The sequence below is a fragment of the Symphodus melops genome (assembly GCF_947650265.1).
Source record: "Symphodus melops genome assembly, chromosome: 16".
Taxonomy (NCBI): Eukaryota; Metazoa; Chordata; class Actinopteri; order Labriformes; family Labridae; genus Symphodus; species Symphodus melops.
In genome coordinates, this window is record NC_136706.1 from 21,764,306 (window position 1) to 21,782,454 (window position 18,149).

Below are 18,149 nucleotides of genomic sequence, written 5' to 3' on the forward strand. Positions count from 1 at the left end.
AAACAAAGATGTCCGCCGTGAGAAATGGACCTCACCCTGGACCTCTCTCATTCTCCCAGAAAAGGGGGGGAGGGGCTGTGAATTCAAAGACTCGATTCAGCCAATTAAATCGCTCATTCAATAATAATCTTCAGTTGTCCAGGAAACGTGAATTTCATCGAGCAAATGTGGCTGTGCTAATAATAAAAGAAAAACTGCACATATCTGCCCACACACAGCCACTGTCACTGCTCAGTGCTGAACTTTGACCAAATGACCTCTGAGGCCTGCTCTGATTTAAGGTGTGTGTGTGTGGGGGGGGGGGGGGGGGGGGGGGGGGCCGCATTTGAATTTGACTGGTGACCTTCGGCCCTATGGCACCTAAATCATACCGGTCGTCCTCCGTCCTCCCACACGCTCACAAATTCATTTATTGATTTTCAGTTTGTCTTCAGCAGCGGTCTGTAGGTTCGATAAGAGGACAGAAAAGTTTCGAGATGAAACTGAATGTTTGTTCACTTCTGTTCTGTAAAAGATTTGTGAATATTCACATGGTGTCATCGACAGGTTTGAACAAAACCCAACGTACAGCAACGTACATCTGTCTCTGTCTCTCTCTGTGTGTGTGTGTCTCTCTCTCTGTCTCTGTCTCTCTGTGTCTCTCTCTCTGTCTCCCTCTCTCTCTGTGTGTCTCTGTCTCTCTCTCTGTGTGTGTGTGTCTCTCTCTCTGTGTGTCTCTGTCTCTCTCTCTCTCTCTGTGTCTTTCTGTCTCTCTCTCTCTCTCTGTGTCTTTCTGTCTCTCTCTCTCTCTGTGTGTCTTTCTGTCTCTCTCTCTCTGTCTCTGTCTCTGTCTGTGACTGGTTCTCATTTCAGCACCATGGACAGAGAACAGAGCTCCAGCTACTCTTTGTTTAAACGTGACTTGCTGCTCTCTGCTGAATAAGTGTGTTCTCACATAGTGATGTTAATATTTAAACAACAAATGGATGAACTGTTAAAAGTTGTCTCACACATTAGGACAGATCGCAGACTAATACAGACTGCAGGAACAGACGATGTGAAGTTGAACTGATCAGGATTAACGAACGAGAGGACGACGGGCTTGAAGGCCTGAGAGGTCGCCACAAAAGAACATCAACGTTGTCTCTCGACCCACCATACTGGCTAACAATATTAGCACCAATGTCCAACTCTTACGGTCTATGTTGCCCATAACAACGTAGCAAAATGATGCTAACACGGTTAGCGCCATATCTGTCGCAGCTTGTATATATTATAGCAGTCCTGTACCAGCAAAGCTAACACAGTTAGCCTCTAGCTATATCTTTCATAGCCCGGTCATAGGCTGTGTGTGTGTGTAGATATAAACCAATAAAGAGGGGGGGGTTGCCATTTAAGGGGGTCTGATGATGAAATGCCAGGAGATCCAGATGATGAGATTAGCCGTGTGTGTCTGGAGACTCGAGGACCTTTAGAGCCACCGCAGGATTATAAATACTTTAACTAAATGATCTTTTTTATATTATATGTTGCTTAATTTCATGACTGTTTAACTTTTAAATTTCAAGCGACAATGCAATGAGCTTTATTGATCTGTGAGCGGACAGCAGAAAACAGACCTGAGAGTAAAACCTCCTCCTACGAGGAGACGACCCTCGACAGGCTCTGATTTCATCAACACATTATTTAAGAATTCATGTGAAATGAAACCAGAGACACTTTTTTTTTTTTGGTAAAAGAGCAGATACGATGGTGTTTGATCGGCCTCTCTCTGCCTGGATTTGCTCAGACTTCATGTTTTTGCAGCACATTGTGAAAACACTGCTAAAAGCTCTGGACCTCAGGTTTCAGAGGGTGAGACAGGCGGGGAGAGACAGACCGCAGCTCGTGTGTGTGTGTGTGTGTGTGTGTGTGTGTGTGATTGGGGGAGGGGGGTGTTTTTGAGAGATGGGGATATTTTCTGGAGTCTTAATGGTCAGCCTGTCCCTACAGAGGCTGGCTCAAATGTCAGGTCAGCTATGAAGTGACCCCCATCCTGCTCGCTGTCTTTATCCTCCCAGTTTGTGTCTGTGTGTGTACGACATGAGCTGAATCGTTTTCTTCCAAACCTCATTTTACACATTAGGATTTATTGTTTTTTATATGTTAAGAGAGATGACGTCTTTATAGAAAGGCTTTGGTTTTAAATGGCTGACATGTTTCTAAAGAGGGCGGGGCTTATGATCCTCATATGTTCTGAGACTTAATCCAAATCTACGACTGTGTTTGAATGTCAAGATAGAAACTGTGTTAAATGCTCGATTCTGATTGGTCAGTTAACTAATGCAAGGTTGTGCTGATCAGCGTTGTTAAGAAGAATGAACCGTTAAGATCCACGTCAGTTTAATTATGAAAAAAAAGAGCGGCAAAAAGACGACTGAAAGATTGAGAACAGATGGCCTCGCGGTGAGGTCTCGCCACACGTACGGAGGCCGGCGTTCCAGGTTCAAGTCCGAGCTGCATTCCCCACGCTCACTCTCTGCCTCTCCCCTGTTTCTTACTCTCCTCACTGTCTCATCAAATCAAGGCAACAAAAAGAAGGAGACGTAGAAACTGTGAGCTTTGACGGAGAAACGTGCAGAACTGTAGACGACACGCGACGGGACGTGCGGGCGACGGGAGGGACCCAGGCGCTAATGTGAAACATGACAGGACAGAGAAAGTCCATCAGGCGCTGCTCTGATTCATGTGATGTGTTGGTGGAAATGTTCCGTTCAGTGTGACCAGTGAGAGTCAGTTTAGCTCATTTTATGAAGACTGTTGCTATGGAAACGGCTCTAACTGTAGATGCTAAGGATTATTTTCTATAGCGGAAGACAGAAAGTGTTTTGAAATCAATAAATCCATTTCTAAATCCATGTTATGTTAAAAGTGATTGATTCCTTAAGTAATGTACTGATGACGTGTATTGAACAGAATAATGTTTGTCACTTAAACACCTTCAGGGTGAGGGTGAGACCCCTCCCCTTGTCCAGGTAGATGACGATGAAGTGAAGGTGTCGGGTCCCGCTCACTGAACGATCCCTCCTCTGATTCTACTGTTTCCTTTTTCCTCGCAGGTAAGGCTCTCACCTTCCTGCTGCTGCAGCCCCCCAGCCCCAAGCTGCCCCCCCACAGCACCATCCGCCGCACAGCCATCGATCTGATTGGCCGAGGCTTCACCGTCTGGGAGCCGTATATGGACGTGTCGGCTGTGCTCATGGGACTGCTGGAGCTCTGCGCTGACGCCGAGAAGCAACTGGCCAAGTGAGTCCAGCAGGCACACTCACACTTCTTTTTAAAGGGAAATGTTCGAGGAGCTTTTACAAACTGAAGAGTTTGACTTTTCTCTGATGACTCGGTTCATGATGCGGTTTATAAAACTGAAAGACTGAAAAACGTACCTATAGTGGTAAAGGTGAGTTTGAGTGAGACAGAACATCCTGAATACACATCCTGTCTCCTCACTTTGTGGTTCTTTATTGTTTTTCACTGATCAGTCTTTCCTCTCAGACTCCACAGACCTGTCAACATCCTGTTTGAATATATATGCACATACAGACACGCACGCTGACACAGGCAGAGAAACAACCCAGGCATCATGAAGCTGACACACTGAACTTATGGAGGCTGCTTGTAATCTCATTGGAGGACATTATGATGATGTAGCGATGTCTGCGTTGCCCTGACATGAGAGTGTTTTACTATAATGCCTGCACAATAAGAGCTGTCATATACGGTGTGATTTCCATGCATCTTCATACTGCAATTAAAATAAAAATTGGAAACTCTGCACAAGTCTCCAATCCAAGGAAACCCTTGTGCTAGCAGACGAGCCAAGTGTCCTCGAGGCCTGCGCGTGGATTCTGCAAAGAGATTCCTGCAAACAACGTTTACTGTCACTGTGATGGTGGAAGAGTCTGAGATCACCCAGTGAGAAGTCAACGCTGTGTGCATTATGAACATGAAAACCCTGCAGAGACGAGCTCACACACACAGAGAGGCTGGGATTCAGCTGAGTAGGTGGAGGTCAGAGGTCAAAGGGAGGAGGTGATTCAGTGGCTTCTTCTCCTCTCTCATACAAAGAGCTGAGCGTGTGCGTCTCTTCCTCCCTGCTGAAATCTAACTGGCCAACATGAGTTGATCCTATTAAGGCTGAAACTGGAGCCGGGTCAGTCTGGTTAAATGAGTATAGATATGTCTGCTGTCACTGTGTGTGTGTGTGTGTGTGTGTGTGTGTGTGTGTGTGTGTCAGAGGCAGAGATAAAATCATTACATTTTAGTTAAATACGTTTGAAGAAGAACAGAAAGTGAAGAAAACTTCTTGTATAACCCCTCTGTGCATCTTCTCAAAAACACACACACACACACACACACACACACAGAGGTTATGAATCTGAATAATTAACCATACGAGTTCTGCAGCTGTGTTCTGTTGCCTCCTGGTGTTGTTGAAGTAAACAGCACGAGGGCGGATCAATGAGATACAGTGATCAGATCAGTTCCTACAATACTGAGGACGAGGGAATACATGAACTCTCTCTCTCACACACACACACACAGACACACACACACACACACACACACACACAGAGTAATCAGCATTTCTCTGTGACCACACAGATTGTCATCAATACACTCATTGCATTGGTGTGTGTGTGTGTGTGTGTGTGTGTGTGTGTGTGTGTGTGTGTGTGTGTGTGTGTGTGTGTGTGTGTGTGTGTGTGTGTGTGTGTGTGTGTGTGTGTGTGTGTGTGTGTGTGTGTGTGTGTGTGTGTGTGTGTGTGTGTGTGTGTGTGTGTGTGTGTGTGTGTGTGTGTGTGTGTGTTAGAGCCACTTGAAGTAGCTTAGCTGTGAATCATTCAGGGAAGTGTTGGTGGATGTCAGGGAGGGTTCAAAGGTCAAGGAGAATAATCTTCATCAGATTTGGACCGTTCATTGTCCTGGTGATGTTTTGCCTTCAGCATGAATGTTGAATGTCCTGGAAGGGGGGCGGGGGCAAGAAAGAAGCATGGTGCTTTGTGTGTGTGTGTGTGTGTGCGCGCATGTCTGACTGTGTGTGTATGTGGAGCTCACGCGCTGGCCCGCCAACATTAAAAAGAATCAATATGAACGTTTCAAGGCGAATGATGGCGGCGCTGTTGTTGGGCGTGGGACTGTTATCAGACTGTTTAACACACGTATGAACAGGAGGTCACCTCACTGTGACTACAAGACCAAAAGTGAACACACACAGAGGAAGCTCGCACGTCTCCTTTAACCTTCTTAAGAACACTACAAAAGGCACCATGGTCTCTTTGACCTGTCCTTCAACCAAACATGGAGATTCAGACTTCTATAAGGAAACTTTCCAAACATATAAAGTGTGTTCAACTGTGACCTTATCAAACGTCCTGCTGTGGAGCAGAATGTAAAGACCTCGTGCTGACCTGTCGATGTTTCCCTCTCTGCTTCTCTCGTCCAATCAGAGTGTGATGTTTTCGCCGTCCCCACCGCGGAGATAAACGCACGTTTGATTTTGTGTGACAGAGGGAGAATGACGCATCGCTCTGACATGCAGGGATAACGACGTGTCTTTGTGCTGTGATTATTGTGGATTTGTGTTTTTTTGTGTTTTTTTTTTTGAAGAGTTGCGTTTATCATGCAGAGGAGAATCGATGTGTGTGTAATGTGTTTGCGTGTGTCGTGCAGAGATGAGTACATGTTGTTGATGCACATGGGCACAGCAGGAAGTTTAGACACGGGTAAACATGATCAGAAAACTCCAGGTCACTTTTTCAGGAAGAAGGTGGATTTGATGGAGGCGTGTTTGGACTGTGAGCACTTCAGATATATACAGATCATGTTCAATGAGATGATAATATAAACATCACTCAGTATCATGATGAGCTGTCAGCTCTGAGTCTGCTCTCTAATCAGTCACGTTTTTATTACTATATATACATTTAATTTGTTTGATAGCACCTTTCAAGCTTCTTCACGGAGCATCGATACGATGAAGTCTGAATCTGTTTCTTCTGAGAGGACCTGTCCTGCATCGTGTCCTGGATTTGTTTTCACTCCAGCACACATGAACATTTCTTTTTTCTTTTTTTTTTTTTTTGTCATTCAGCAGTCTTCCCCCGAAATCTTCCTGAGCTGCGTTCGAAACATTTCCCTTCCAGGGGTGAGGGGTCTAAGAAGGCAAGACATGCTATCCAAACCGGCTGACTCAGCGCCCTTATCAATGCTTCCTGTAATCAGCTGTAATTACATTTTCAACAAACACGTGAAGAAGAACATACTGAGAGTGTTAAACTGCTTCTTGAAGTGCAGGACGATTGCAAGGGCTGAGAGATACAAACATAATCACCCGCTCGCTCGCCACTGTGGCTTGCTGGCGGGGAGTTTTCCTAATTGTTTCCTGCCGTGTTCATAAATTGGCTCACATCGGGGGAATGTGTGGATGAAGGACGAGGCCTCCACACATGCAGCTCCTCCTGAGCATGTTTGTGCATGTGTGATGACATCATCCAGTCCTGTCTAAAAGTCGTCAGTGTGCAGACCTGGCACTGGGCTGGTGTGGAGGAAACCATCCACTTCCCAGTCGCTCTGGTCCAAACACTTTGGGTTTCTTGCAGCAGTGACTCTCATCATGAGACTCTAGTTATTCACTCCTCCCTCACCACAAAGAAAATCAATACTCCAATCCTCACTCTGTGTGTGTGTGTGTGTGTGTGTGTGTGTGTGTGTGTGTGTGTGTGTGTGTGTGTGTGTGTGTGTGTGTGTGTGTGTGTGTGTGTGTGTGTGTGTGTGTGTGTGTGTGTGTGTGTGTGTGTCTCAGTATTGACTGGATAATGTCAGCGGGATACTGGCAGTGAATACAGTCATGTTGCCACGTTCACACACACACACACACACACACACACACACACACACACACTCTGAAGCCTTTGTGTGTTTGTCTGTCTGAGTTAAAATATTTCAGTCCAAACTCAAAATCAGAGTCACTGTATGGAGATCACTTATTAGCTGTATGTTTCATGTAGTTGATACAATATCCCCTCTATAGCTTGTGTTGTGGATTGAAAGGGATTGCTCAGTTCAATCTGAATCGGTTTTTTTTGTTTGTTTGTTTTTTTACATATTTTGTGATTATTAAGGGAGGAAAGCTGATTTAGTTTAGTCTTCAGTCTTGTGAGAGGTTGTGATGGTCACAAATGCTCACATGCACGCAGACCTTTTGAGACGTTTTGAAACAATGAACAGACGTCATGTCGCTCTCTTCGAAGCCACCACACTCCTCTCAGCTGCTGGTTGGACTTCTGCACCTGATAAATGTTAGACAAATATTGTTTAAGAGCTTCAAACTCACCATTCAAATCACTCGACAGCACAACAAATGAATCATATATAAAAACAACTGTATACCAGCAACTCTTATTTCCTTCGAGGTCACAAACTTCCTGTTTGTGTCGGTGGAGTCTTTGAATCAATCTGACAGTTATCAACGTCTCCGATAAAAAAACCTTTTCCTTTACAAATCACTTCCTCTCCTTATATTTAATGATAGCTCAGAGCTTTTATTCTATTTTTAGTCATGACGATCAAACTCTGTGTGTGTGTGTGTGTCAGTGTGTGTGTCAGTAATAATAATCCAGATTATGACACATGTTCTAAACGTTAGTTATTAACCTCGCTGCTTCTCTCTACAATTAGCTCTGTGCTCTCTTGCCGCCTTATTTCAACACCGTGACTGTTTCCAATTACAGCCAGCCCTCCAAATGAAATTAAACATTTCAATATTGCTGATATATTGCCGATACATTACCAGTATTAATTACAGACACTGAGGCTGTGATCTGTAATCAGAGGAGATGAATCGTGCAGCTCGCCCGTTCAACCGCCCATCGCTCTCTCTCTCTCTCTCTCTCTCTCTCTCTCTCTCTCTCTCTCTCTCTCTCTCTCTCTCCCTCTCCCCAGAGTCATTCTCTTAACAAGGTGGCCTCTCTCGCCCCCTCTTTTTTCTCTCTCTCTCTGCGTGCACACACACACACACACACACACAAACACACTCAGAGGGGTGTGTGGCCAGCTGTTAGGGTGTGTGTGTCTAATTCCTGTTGCATTGTGGGAGTCCATTATGCCGTCGTCTGGTGAATGGCTCCCATTGACTCGGCCTTGACATTATAAGCTGCCTGCTAATCTCTTCCCTCCATATATTAGCGAGGCTCCGTCCCTCCACCTCTCTCACTTTTATCTCCTCTCCCTGCTCTTTATAAATGTCTGCTTTAACGCCTCGCTGTATACATTTTACCTTCAGTAAACAAATCCCTTTAAGTCAACGTGTCCCCCTAAGCCTTTGCTCCATTGTTGTCCAGAAACTATTAGATTCACGTTAATGAGCCACGCGTGTGTTGTACACTCTTTACTATAAGACTCAATCCCAGTCCACGGCCCCGATGGCCTCAGCACCAAATGTGGAATCAGGGCTCATTGCCTGCAGTGTTTAGAAGAAGTGTTAACAAGGCCACTTAATGAGTTGACCTGCTCTGGTCAGGGTTCAACTGATTCAATCAAGTCAGAAGTGGAAAAAAGTGCCTCGTGGATTTAATGATGGAGAAATGTTTTAAGCTCTGTCGGTGCATAAAACCAGTCAAGTCATGGAAAACTTCAAGATAGAAAAATCACTTTGATTTGTTTTTTGTGTTTTTATTGGAGAGATGGGACAGATATCAGAGAGAGAGAGAGAGAGAGAGAAAGGACATGTGGGAATGGAGCCACAGGCCGAACCTGAACCTGAACCTACAGCCTCCATACATGGCACATTAACCACTGCAGTTTAAAAAAAAGTTTGAGTTAGCAGCTTCAATGACAAAATTCTTCCTTTCCTTCTTGGCTCACAGAAACACAACACTACTCCTTTAGTTTAGCACATCAGTGAGACGCTCTTACACATTAGTCTTCTGTGACTCGGTTTGTTTCCATGTCTGAAGTGAACTTTGAGTGAACTTGAAGTCTTAAACATCATTTGCATTTAAATGGCTGAGTGTTCGTTTGGTTGAATACGCCTGTCACTCTCGTCTGCTCCTGAACTCCTCACTTAATCCTTGCTTTCCATTTTGATTTCTATCAAACTCTTGTTTATATGTTCCTCTCTGTCTCTGTCTCCACAGTATCACCATGGGTTTGCCCCTAAACCCCCCTGCAGACTCGGCCCGCTCGGCCCGTCACGCCCTGTCTCTTATTGCTACTGCCCGCCCACCGGCTTTCATCACCACCATCGCAAGAGAGGTGAGACTGAACTGTTCAAAACCTTCACCACGAACATCAAAAAGAAACCGGCTTTCTACAAGTCAGTGTCCGTGAACGTCCTCCAGTGCTGACGGTGTGGATGAGTTCAGCTTCAGACGTGTTGTAGTGGAGAGTCTCCTCGATGTGATGCATCAAACACCGCGTGTTGTGTTCAGGTTCAGACGTGATGCATCAAACACCGTGTGTTGTGTTCAGGTTCAGACGTGATGCATCAAACACCGTGTGTTGTGTTCAGGTTCAGACGTGATGCTTCAAACACCGTGTGTTGTGTTCAGGTTCAGACGTGATGCTTCAAACACCGTGTGTTGTGTTCAGGTTCAGACGTGATGCATCAAACACCGTGTGTTGTGTTCAGGTTCAGACGTGATGCATCAAACACCGTGTGTTGTGTTCAGGTTCAGACGTGATGCATCAAACACCGTGTGTTGTGTTCAGGTTCAGACGTGATGCATCAAACACCGTGTGTTGTGTTCAGGTTCAGACGTGATGCATCAAACACCGTGTGTTGTGTTCAGGTTCAGACATGATGCATCAAACACCGTGTGTTGTGTTCAGGTTCAGACGTGATGCATCAAACACCGCGTGTTGTGTTCAGGTTCAGACGTGATGCATCAAACACCGCGTGTTGTGTTCAGGTTCAGACGTGGTGCATCAAACACCGTGTGTTGTGTTCAGGTTCAGACGTGGTGCATCAAACACCGTGTGTTGTGTTCAGGTTCAGACGTGGTGCATCAAACACCGTGTGTTGTGTTCAGGTTCAGACGTGATGCATCAAACACCGTGTGTTGTGTTCAGGTTCAGACGTGTTGCATCAAACACCGTGTGTTGTGTTCAGGTTCAGACGTGTTGCATCAAACACCGTGTGTTGTGTTCAGGTTCAGACGTGTTGCATCAAACACCGCGTGTTGTGTTCAGGTTCAGACGTGTTGCATCAAACACTGCGTGTTGTGTTCAGGTTCACAGGTTCAACGCAGCACAGGCGAACTCTCAGTCGCAGCAGAACGTTCACACCACCACTCTGGCCAGAGCCAAGACTGAGATCCTGCGAGTGATCGACATCCTGATCGAGAAGATGCCCGGAGACGTGGTGGACCTGCTGGTCGAGGTTCGTGCATCGCACACAAAACACTTCCTTATTTGGATTTGTCGCCTACAGCTCTGAGTAGATCTCACCCTTCACAAAACGTATGCGTAAACGTATCATGACTCCTCGTCTCTCTCAGGTCATGGATATCATCATGTACTGCATCGAAGGCTCTCTGGTGAAGAAGAAAGGACTGCAGGAGTGTTTCCCTGCCATTTGCAAGTAAGTGGTGTCACGTCTTGTGTTCTTGTGTTGCAGGTCAGGTTTGTTCCCTTCGGTGCCGTGAGAAGTTGTGCGTGTGTTTCCCTGCGTTGTGTCCGTCGTGCATTCCCTGCTTCCTGCTTCCTGTGGATGATTTCATGAGGATCAGAGGTGTCCGAGCACAGTGATGATGTTTGGTGTGTCTCGTCCTCTCGCTCAGGTTCTACATGGTGGGTTATTGTGACCGCAGCCATCGCATAGCCGTCGGAGCTCGCCAGGGTTCAGTGGCTCTCTACGACGTCCGCACTGGAAAATGTCAGGTAGAGGACTCACCTTTACATACACCTGATGTTTGATCTAAAGTCTGAACAGGTCATCAGACTGGGATTGACATCAGAGTCTTAAATCCATCGTTTGGTGGATATGCTGTCTCTCCATCATATTCCACCTGTCCATAATCATTTCTCTCCATCCTTCTGTCGATTGGTCTCTCCATCCATTGATCCACCTTCAATCCAATTATTTCCATCCTTCCTTTGAAACCATCAGTCCATCAACTCGTCCACCTTCATTAATTCATCTCTCACTCTTTCAAACTTTCTTGGACCCGTCTGTACATTCTCCACCTCTATCCTGACATCACCTCGTCCATCCGTGCGTCGACACATCCATTCAGTGATTCGTTACACTTTCTGAAACTAAAGATGTCCTCCACTCATCCCTCCTCCGTCTGTCTCTGCCGTCCGTCTGTCTCCCTGTCCGTTCGTCTAATCACTGAACGGACAGCTTACTAAAGTGGCCCTCACATGTTTATTCAAGTAACACCTTTATATTTATCCAAGTACCTCGTATCATTATGTTACACCACACAATACAGCGCTTTGCTGTTTGTATCTAATGAACCAAACTGCACAGTCGTGGTTCAGATACTGATCTGACTGTGCACGCCTTGTTTATGGAGGCTGTAGTCCACCCCGGGTTTGAATCTGACCTGCGGCTCGTCTCTCCTCGCTCTGTCTCTCTGTCCTACCTCTGAATAAAGGCAAAAAAATCCAACAAAAAAAACCCCTGTACACTGTTGAAGTGGTGGATTTGACAGAGCAGAGTTTATAAGAGAGACCACTGTGAGGTGTGTTGCATCAGAAACTTGGTCACGATAACAAAGAGGAAATGTTTGAGTTCAGAGTCAGGAGAGGAATGTTCCCTGCAGCTGTGAAAAGAAAGCTTCGAGGTTCCACTGAGGAACCACTTGAATCCTTTTCTGCATCTTTCCCTCTCTTCCCTTTAGAACAGTGTTTGGTCCAATGACAGGACGGTAGAGAACAGTGAGAGGGAAGCGAGCGATGCCACGCGCCGTAAATAAGACCAAGAAGAAGAAGAAGAGATGTGTTCTCTCGTTAATTGATTAATGATGAAGCCATGACTTTGTTAATCACCTTTTTGTCTTTGCACCCATTTATATTTGACTCTGTGTGTTTGTGTGTGTGTGTGTGTGTGTGTGTGCGCGCGCCTTGCCTTCATGTTTGTGTGCAGTTATGTGCAAGCGTGTGTGTTTGTAATTTGCTATGTATTGATTCGCAGTAACCTGAGCAGTCGAGTCGGGTGGAGGGGGTCATTTATATCTGATAACAGCACTGGCCCCGTTCACCCGACATTTAGTTGGCCTGCGTGTGTGTGTTTGTGTGTGTGTGTGTGTGTGTGTAAGCAAGCATTCATGTGCATGCGTGCTGTAAGAACAAGAGATGTTTCCTTTGTGTGTTATTTGCAGTAATTAACATTAAATAGATAATAGCTTTGTAGGAACCTGTGTGCGTGTGTGTGTGTGTGTGTGTGTGTGTGTGTGTGTGTGTGTGTGTGCGTGTGCGTGTGTGTGCGTGTGTGTGTGTGTGTGTGTGCGCGTGTGTGTGCTGGAAGTGTGTAAATTGAAATGCATACCAGGACTATTGTGTTCATTAATAGAGCGGTGTGTCTTCATGCTTTAATCACTTCTGATACGTATTGATTCTTACTTGATGAATCAAGTTTCAAAGTCTGGCTGAAATTCTAGAGAGGCAGAAAGGAACCGAAACAAACAACCGATTTTGCAGCCATAAAATATCAATCCAGCTCAGTGTTTTTACTCTTACACTCAGAGTGTACGGACCACATGCAAGAGAATAATACTTCACACATAGTTACCTTATTTCAGCAAACTTAAGACTAATGAAGGAAAAGTTTCCAGTCAGCTTTTATTTATTTGTTGTCTTTTTTTTGTTTGTTTTTGAGGGGGGGTTAGAAAAAGTTGGGCACTAACTTCTCCAATATTTAACATGATCAATATCTCTGCTGTGTGAAGTCAGTCCGTCTGTTTGACATGCTTTTTGATCAGCTACTAATAAAAGGAAATGGGATGAGAGGCCAGAACAAATAATCTAATACTGTCAGCATGAAGAGGAGAGGGCAATGAAGATGATGGAGGAAGTTTTTGTTCAAAATGTGTCCAAGTGTGTTTTCATGTGTGTGTGTGTGTGTGTGTGTGTGTGTGTGTGTGTGTGTGTGTGTGTGTGTGTGTGTGTGTGTGTGTGTGTGTGTGTGTGTGTGTGTGTGTGTGTGTGTGTGTGTGTGTGTGTGTGTGTGTGTGTGTGTGTGTGTGTGTGTGTGTGTGTGTGTGTGTGTGTGTGTGTGTGTGTGTGTGTGTGTCCAACCGTAGCTAGCTTGTCCCTGCACGACCATCTGCCACGGCTTTGATCAGCCTCCGTGAACACTCCTTTGTCAGCTGCATTACTCTGCGTGTGTGTGTGTGTGTGTTTGTATGTGTGTGTGTGTGTGTGTGTGTGTGCGTCCAGCTGCTAGCTGTGCTTCTTTAACAGACTCTGCTGAGTCTACTAATTGAACACAAAGAAACAACCTGACTGATCTCTCTCTCTGTCGGCATCTGTTTCTTTCTTTAATCACTCTGTAACTGAAGGTGTAGCTCCCCCCCCACCCACACACACACACACACACACACACACACACACACACACACCGTCACAAGCCACTTTATTGTTGATGCGTGGGATTAATTGAGTGCCAACCGGAAACTGTAGGGATTAAGTTTTGTTAAACTGTGACGGTCTAACTCCTTAAATTGTCATAACATTGAAGGCCGAGCCTGAGGGCTGTGTTAGCAGTTAGCAAACAGGCCGCTCTGAGTGGAGGCAGAGCAGACAGACATATGGTGCTTTTCACACTTCACTAAACAAAACGTCCTGAGATGTTTGTGAATGAAAACAGTCTGACTTTTTCCTGCCTGTCCTCGTACATGTTGTGTGTGTTGTCAGGACGAGCTGCTGTGTGAACGGTGTTAACATCCAGCGTCCCCAGACTGTGTGCACGACACCGGTGCTGTCACCGTGCACGTACTGTTATGTAATGATTGATTGTGAATGCATCAAACTACACATCAATTTTATACAAAAGCCAAAAAAAAAAAAAAAAAAAAAAGATCCTCATGGCGTCACACTTTGAGCTGGTCATTTCCTGAGACCCCTCCCCCTCCCTTCACACAGGGATTCTAAGAATGACAGGTCATGTAGGCATGTAGAAATTGACAATATTTTATTGAACTGCCAAAGCATAGACGGCTTCACGAGATGGTTGTGGGTTAAAGTCCGACTGCTGGCTCATGAATAGTGGTTAAAGTGATGGTTTAATACTCTGCTGGGATATTTGTTTGCTTTCCTGCCGTCTCTCTTCAGAGATTTAAAAACCTGATAAAAAGATTCATAGGCAGCTCGAGTGTGACGACGCCTTGTGTGATAATAAAAACAAGATCATTTGAGTTCACACATGATCAGCGTTTATTATCCGTCCATCTTAGTCATGAGTGAGCCTTTTGTATGGCGCACGCACACACACACACGCGCACACACACACACACACACACGCTCTCTCTCACACACACACACACACACAGACTCACACACATAAAAACACACACACACGCTCTCTCACGCACACACACACACACACATAAAAACACACACACACACATACAGACAGACTCACACACAAAAACACACACACACAAACACAAACACATACTCTCACATAAAAACACACAGACACACACACACACACACACATTCTCTCACGCACACACACACACACACACACTCATATCCCCAGGCGTCAGGTGTATTGAAGTACAGAGTGCTGTAAATGGTTTCAGTGTGCTTCACTGCTCTCTGATAGGCTGATTGATTTGGTAGGCAGTCCACCGTGACACACTCACCTACAAACACACACACACACACACACACACACACACACAAACTGATCATACTACATGTAAAGCATGGACACCCTTCTTTCTGTGTCATGTTTTGATCATTCATTCACACATGCTTTTGTTTCTTCTTTTTCTCCCTCTTCATCTTTAACCAGCTGTCATCATGTCCGAACACGACTTACAATCTATAAATGAATGATAAATCCACTGCAGCAATCTCTTATAATTAATACTGGACATGCCGTGCACTGTGATTGGACTGTCTTTATAAAGTGTTGAAGATGGAGGCTTTCCATAGAGCGTGCACATTTTTAAAAAAATCCTCCCAGAGTGAAAGTGAGAAACAGGAGTTTTAAATGCCAGATGTTTCATGTTATTCAGAGTTTGTCTTCCTTTAAAGGTCCAATCGGTACGACGTGAGGAGAGTGAGACGATGTCGCTCTCTTCCTCTGTGATCAGACATGAAGGAAACATGACAACAATGCAGCAGCCAGCAGCCTCTGCATGTTTCTAATAAGCTCCAGCAGCAGAAAGCTGCTCAAACTAGGATCAATGTTGGAGATGCTTTTGAAACATGGAGAGAGGTTAGAACGCAGAAAGCTTTACAGACCCATGTAGAGCTGGCTAAACACTGAAGCTACAGTGTCTACCACATTCAGAGCTGGCTAAACACTGAAGCTACAGTGTCCACCACATGCAGAGCTGGCTAAACACTGAAGCTACAGTGTCCACCACATGCAGAGCTGGCTAAACACTGAAGCTACAGTGTCCACCACATGCAGAGCTGGCTAAACACTGAAGCTACAGTGTCCACCACATGCAGAGCTGGCTAAACACTGAAGCTACAGTGTCCACCACATGCAGAGCTGGCTAAACACTGAAGCTACAGTGTCCACCACATGCAGAGCTGGCTAAACACTGAAGCTACAGTGTCCACCACATGCAGAGCTGGCTAAACACTGAAGCTACAGTGTCCACCACATGCAGAGCTGTGTGAGCATCCACTCTAGAGAGGAGGGGGGCAACTCTTCACAATGTTTAAAATGTAGACTGCAGTACCCATTTTAAACACTAGGTGGCACAGTGACATATTGCTCCTTTAAATATTTAAAGGCAATTAGAAATGCATTAAATGGAAATGATAATGTGCTTTCAGGAGGGGAAGACTAATATGAATCCAGGTGGACTTCTGCAGAAGCTTAGACTCTAATCACTCTGTCGCCTTTAACAAAAGTAGAATAATCAGAGACGAGAGAGAGACTGACTGAGGTGAACACTGCGAAGAGAGTGAAGAATTAAGATCATGAAAGGAGGGAGAGGCGGACGGGGATGAAGGCTGGAAAGAGATCACAATAATTCAGCTGTTTTTCCACCAACACCGCTGGAATCTAACAGGATTTCTCCTAAAAGAAGGAGGGAGTGAACGAATTACAGCCATGAGATTTTCATTTCATTGGGTTATTATTTTTTTTCTGCTTTAATCGCCACAGACTGGTTATTATTTCATGGTCTGGGTGCCTGAAGGCGTTGCGTCTTAATCTCATCTGGAGGTGAGAGTTTGTAATCTCAGTCACAGGCAGAGGCGGGGCGAAGACTCTTCTGGAAGGCCGTTTTATTGCGTTACACACCCTGCATCTGGTGGGACAGTTTATTGCGTTACACGCGGCGGGGCGTCGCTTTATTTTGTCCCCTGAGTTCTGCAGGCGAATGACAGCATCTGTTGGAGCAGAAGCTGCTCCTCATCTGATGGAATTATCTCCTTCAAACCAAACACTTACTGTCAGGGAGAATCTGGGCGGCAGGGCCCGCTTTCATGAGACGACTCGATGAAATTTCAACAAGGACCAAAATTTGTTCTTCATCTCGTCTTTATCACGAAAGACAATTTATTGAAGTCTGGGTTTCTAGCTCGAGCTGCTGCTGCAGTTTGGCCCATCAACAGTCTTGTAGAAAAGTCACGTTTTTCTGTCAATTTAGCTTCAGTGGTTGATGAGGAACGATGTGAAGGGGTTTGAGACATGATTCTTTTTCTTTTGATAAAAAGTCTTACACTCTGAAAAAGGTCCATGAACCAGAATAACACCAAAGCACAGGCATGAAAAACGCTGCAGCATCTTAACACTTAGGAGACACGGGTGAGACGATACGAGGGTTCAGGCTTCCTGCCAATCACCCAATCACACGCAGTCAGCTGGTTCAGATTGTTTTCATGAGGTTTTAGTAAAAGTTCATTTTGTCTCCTCAGAACATCCACGGTCACAAGGGTCCCATCACGGCCGTGTCCTTCGCTCCTGATGGACGCTACCTGGCCACGTACTCCAACGCTGACAGTCACATCTCCTTCTGGCAGGTGAGCCATGTGCACGTCAACACCAGTGTTGTGTTTTTAAACTTTATGCATTACCTTCAAAGAGTTGCTTTACAGGGAGCTGGTGGCCTAGTGGTTAGTGCGCGTGTCCCATGTCGGGGACCCGGGTTCGAATCCGTCCTCTGGCGACTTTGCTGCATGTCACTCCTCAGACTGATTTCTCTCCCCACTGTCCTGTGTCTCCAATAAAGGACATGTGAAATATTGTTTGTTATTTCTGGAAGCGTTCCTCAGATTATTCTTATTCAACACAAACAGAATACACACTTCCACATTACACACGACTCAGGTGAGCAGTCACACACACACACACACACACACACACACACACACACACACACACACAATCCTTATCTACTTCCCAGAACTGTTATTTTGAATGAAAGGTCTCAACAACCCCTGACACGACTGTCTGCAGACACACACACACACACACACACATTCTAATGGCATTACTGTAAGCATTACCCGCTGCTACACGCCGACAAGACGGCTGCTGTGGTAATGAGCTGGCAGACGCTCTGTCGGTGTGTGTGTGTGTGTGTGTGTTTGTGAGAGGGAGGGGCAGTGTCGTCTCAGGGAACGATTGAGTTTCCTCTCTCTCTCTCTCTCTCTCGCTGTCTCTCTCTCTCTCTCTGTCTCTCTCTCTCTCTGTCTCTCTCTCTCTGTCTCTCTCTCTCTCTCTCTCTCGCTCGCTCTTTCAGTCGAGTCTTTTCTTCAGGACACAGATAACTGTCCTCAGCTCTGTGTCAATTCATTAAATCAGTGTGTTAAACTCCCAGCCTCCTTGAACGCATCATCAAGGATTGATCCGTCTTCTTCTCAACAATCAGAAGTGTAAAAGCTTGCATTTGAACTTTCTGTATGGTGATGTTGCTGCATCATTGGAGCATGATCCTTCCTGATGTTGATTCCAGATGTGATGTTGAACTGATTAAGCACTGATTGATTGA

At 45.4% G+C, this 18,149-nt stretch overlaps 2 protein-coding genes across 5 annotated transcripts in view; one reads left to right on the plus strand and one right to left on the minus strand.

The window, feature by feature from the left end:
- Positions 1-18,149, plus strand: part of wdr7 (WD repeat domain 7) — an 85,758-nt gene that overhangs the window by 65,156 nt on the left and 2,453 nt on the right. For all 3 annotated transcript variants that reach the window (XM_079365209.1, XM_079365211.1, XM_079365210.1), the window contains 6 exons: positions 3,078-3,264; positions 9,153-9,270; positions 10,247-10,396; positions 10,515-10,597; positions 10,797-10,896; positions 17,074-17,178. In XM_079365209.1, the coding sequence (XP_079221335.1) occupies positions 3,078-3,264; positions 9,153-9,270; positions 10,247-10,396; positions 10,515-10,597; positions 10,797-10,896; positions 17,074-17,178 (743 nt within the window). The remainder of the gene's footprint in view (positions 1-3,077; positions 3,265-9,152; positions 9,271-10,246; positions 10,397-10,514; positions 10,598-10,796; positions 10,897-17,073; positions 17,179-18,149) is intronic.
- Positions 1-18,149, minus strand: part of sowahb (sosondowah ankyrin repeat domain family member B) — a 236,346-nt gene that overhangs the window by 44,113 nt on the left and 174,084 nt on the right. The window lies entirely within an intron of this gene.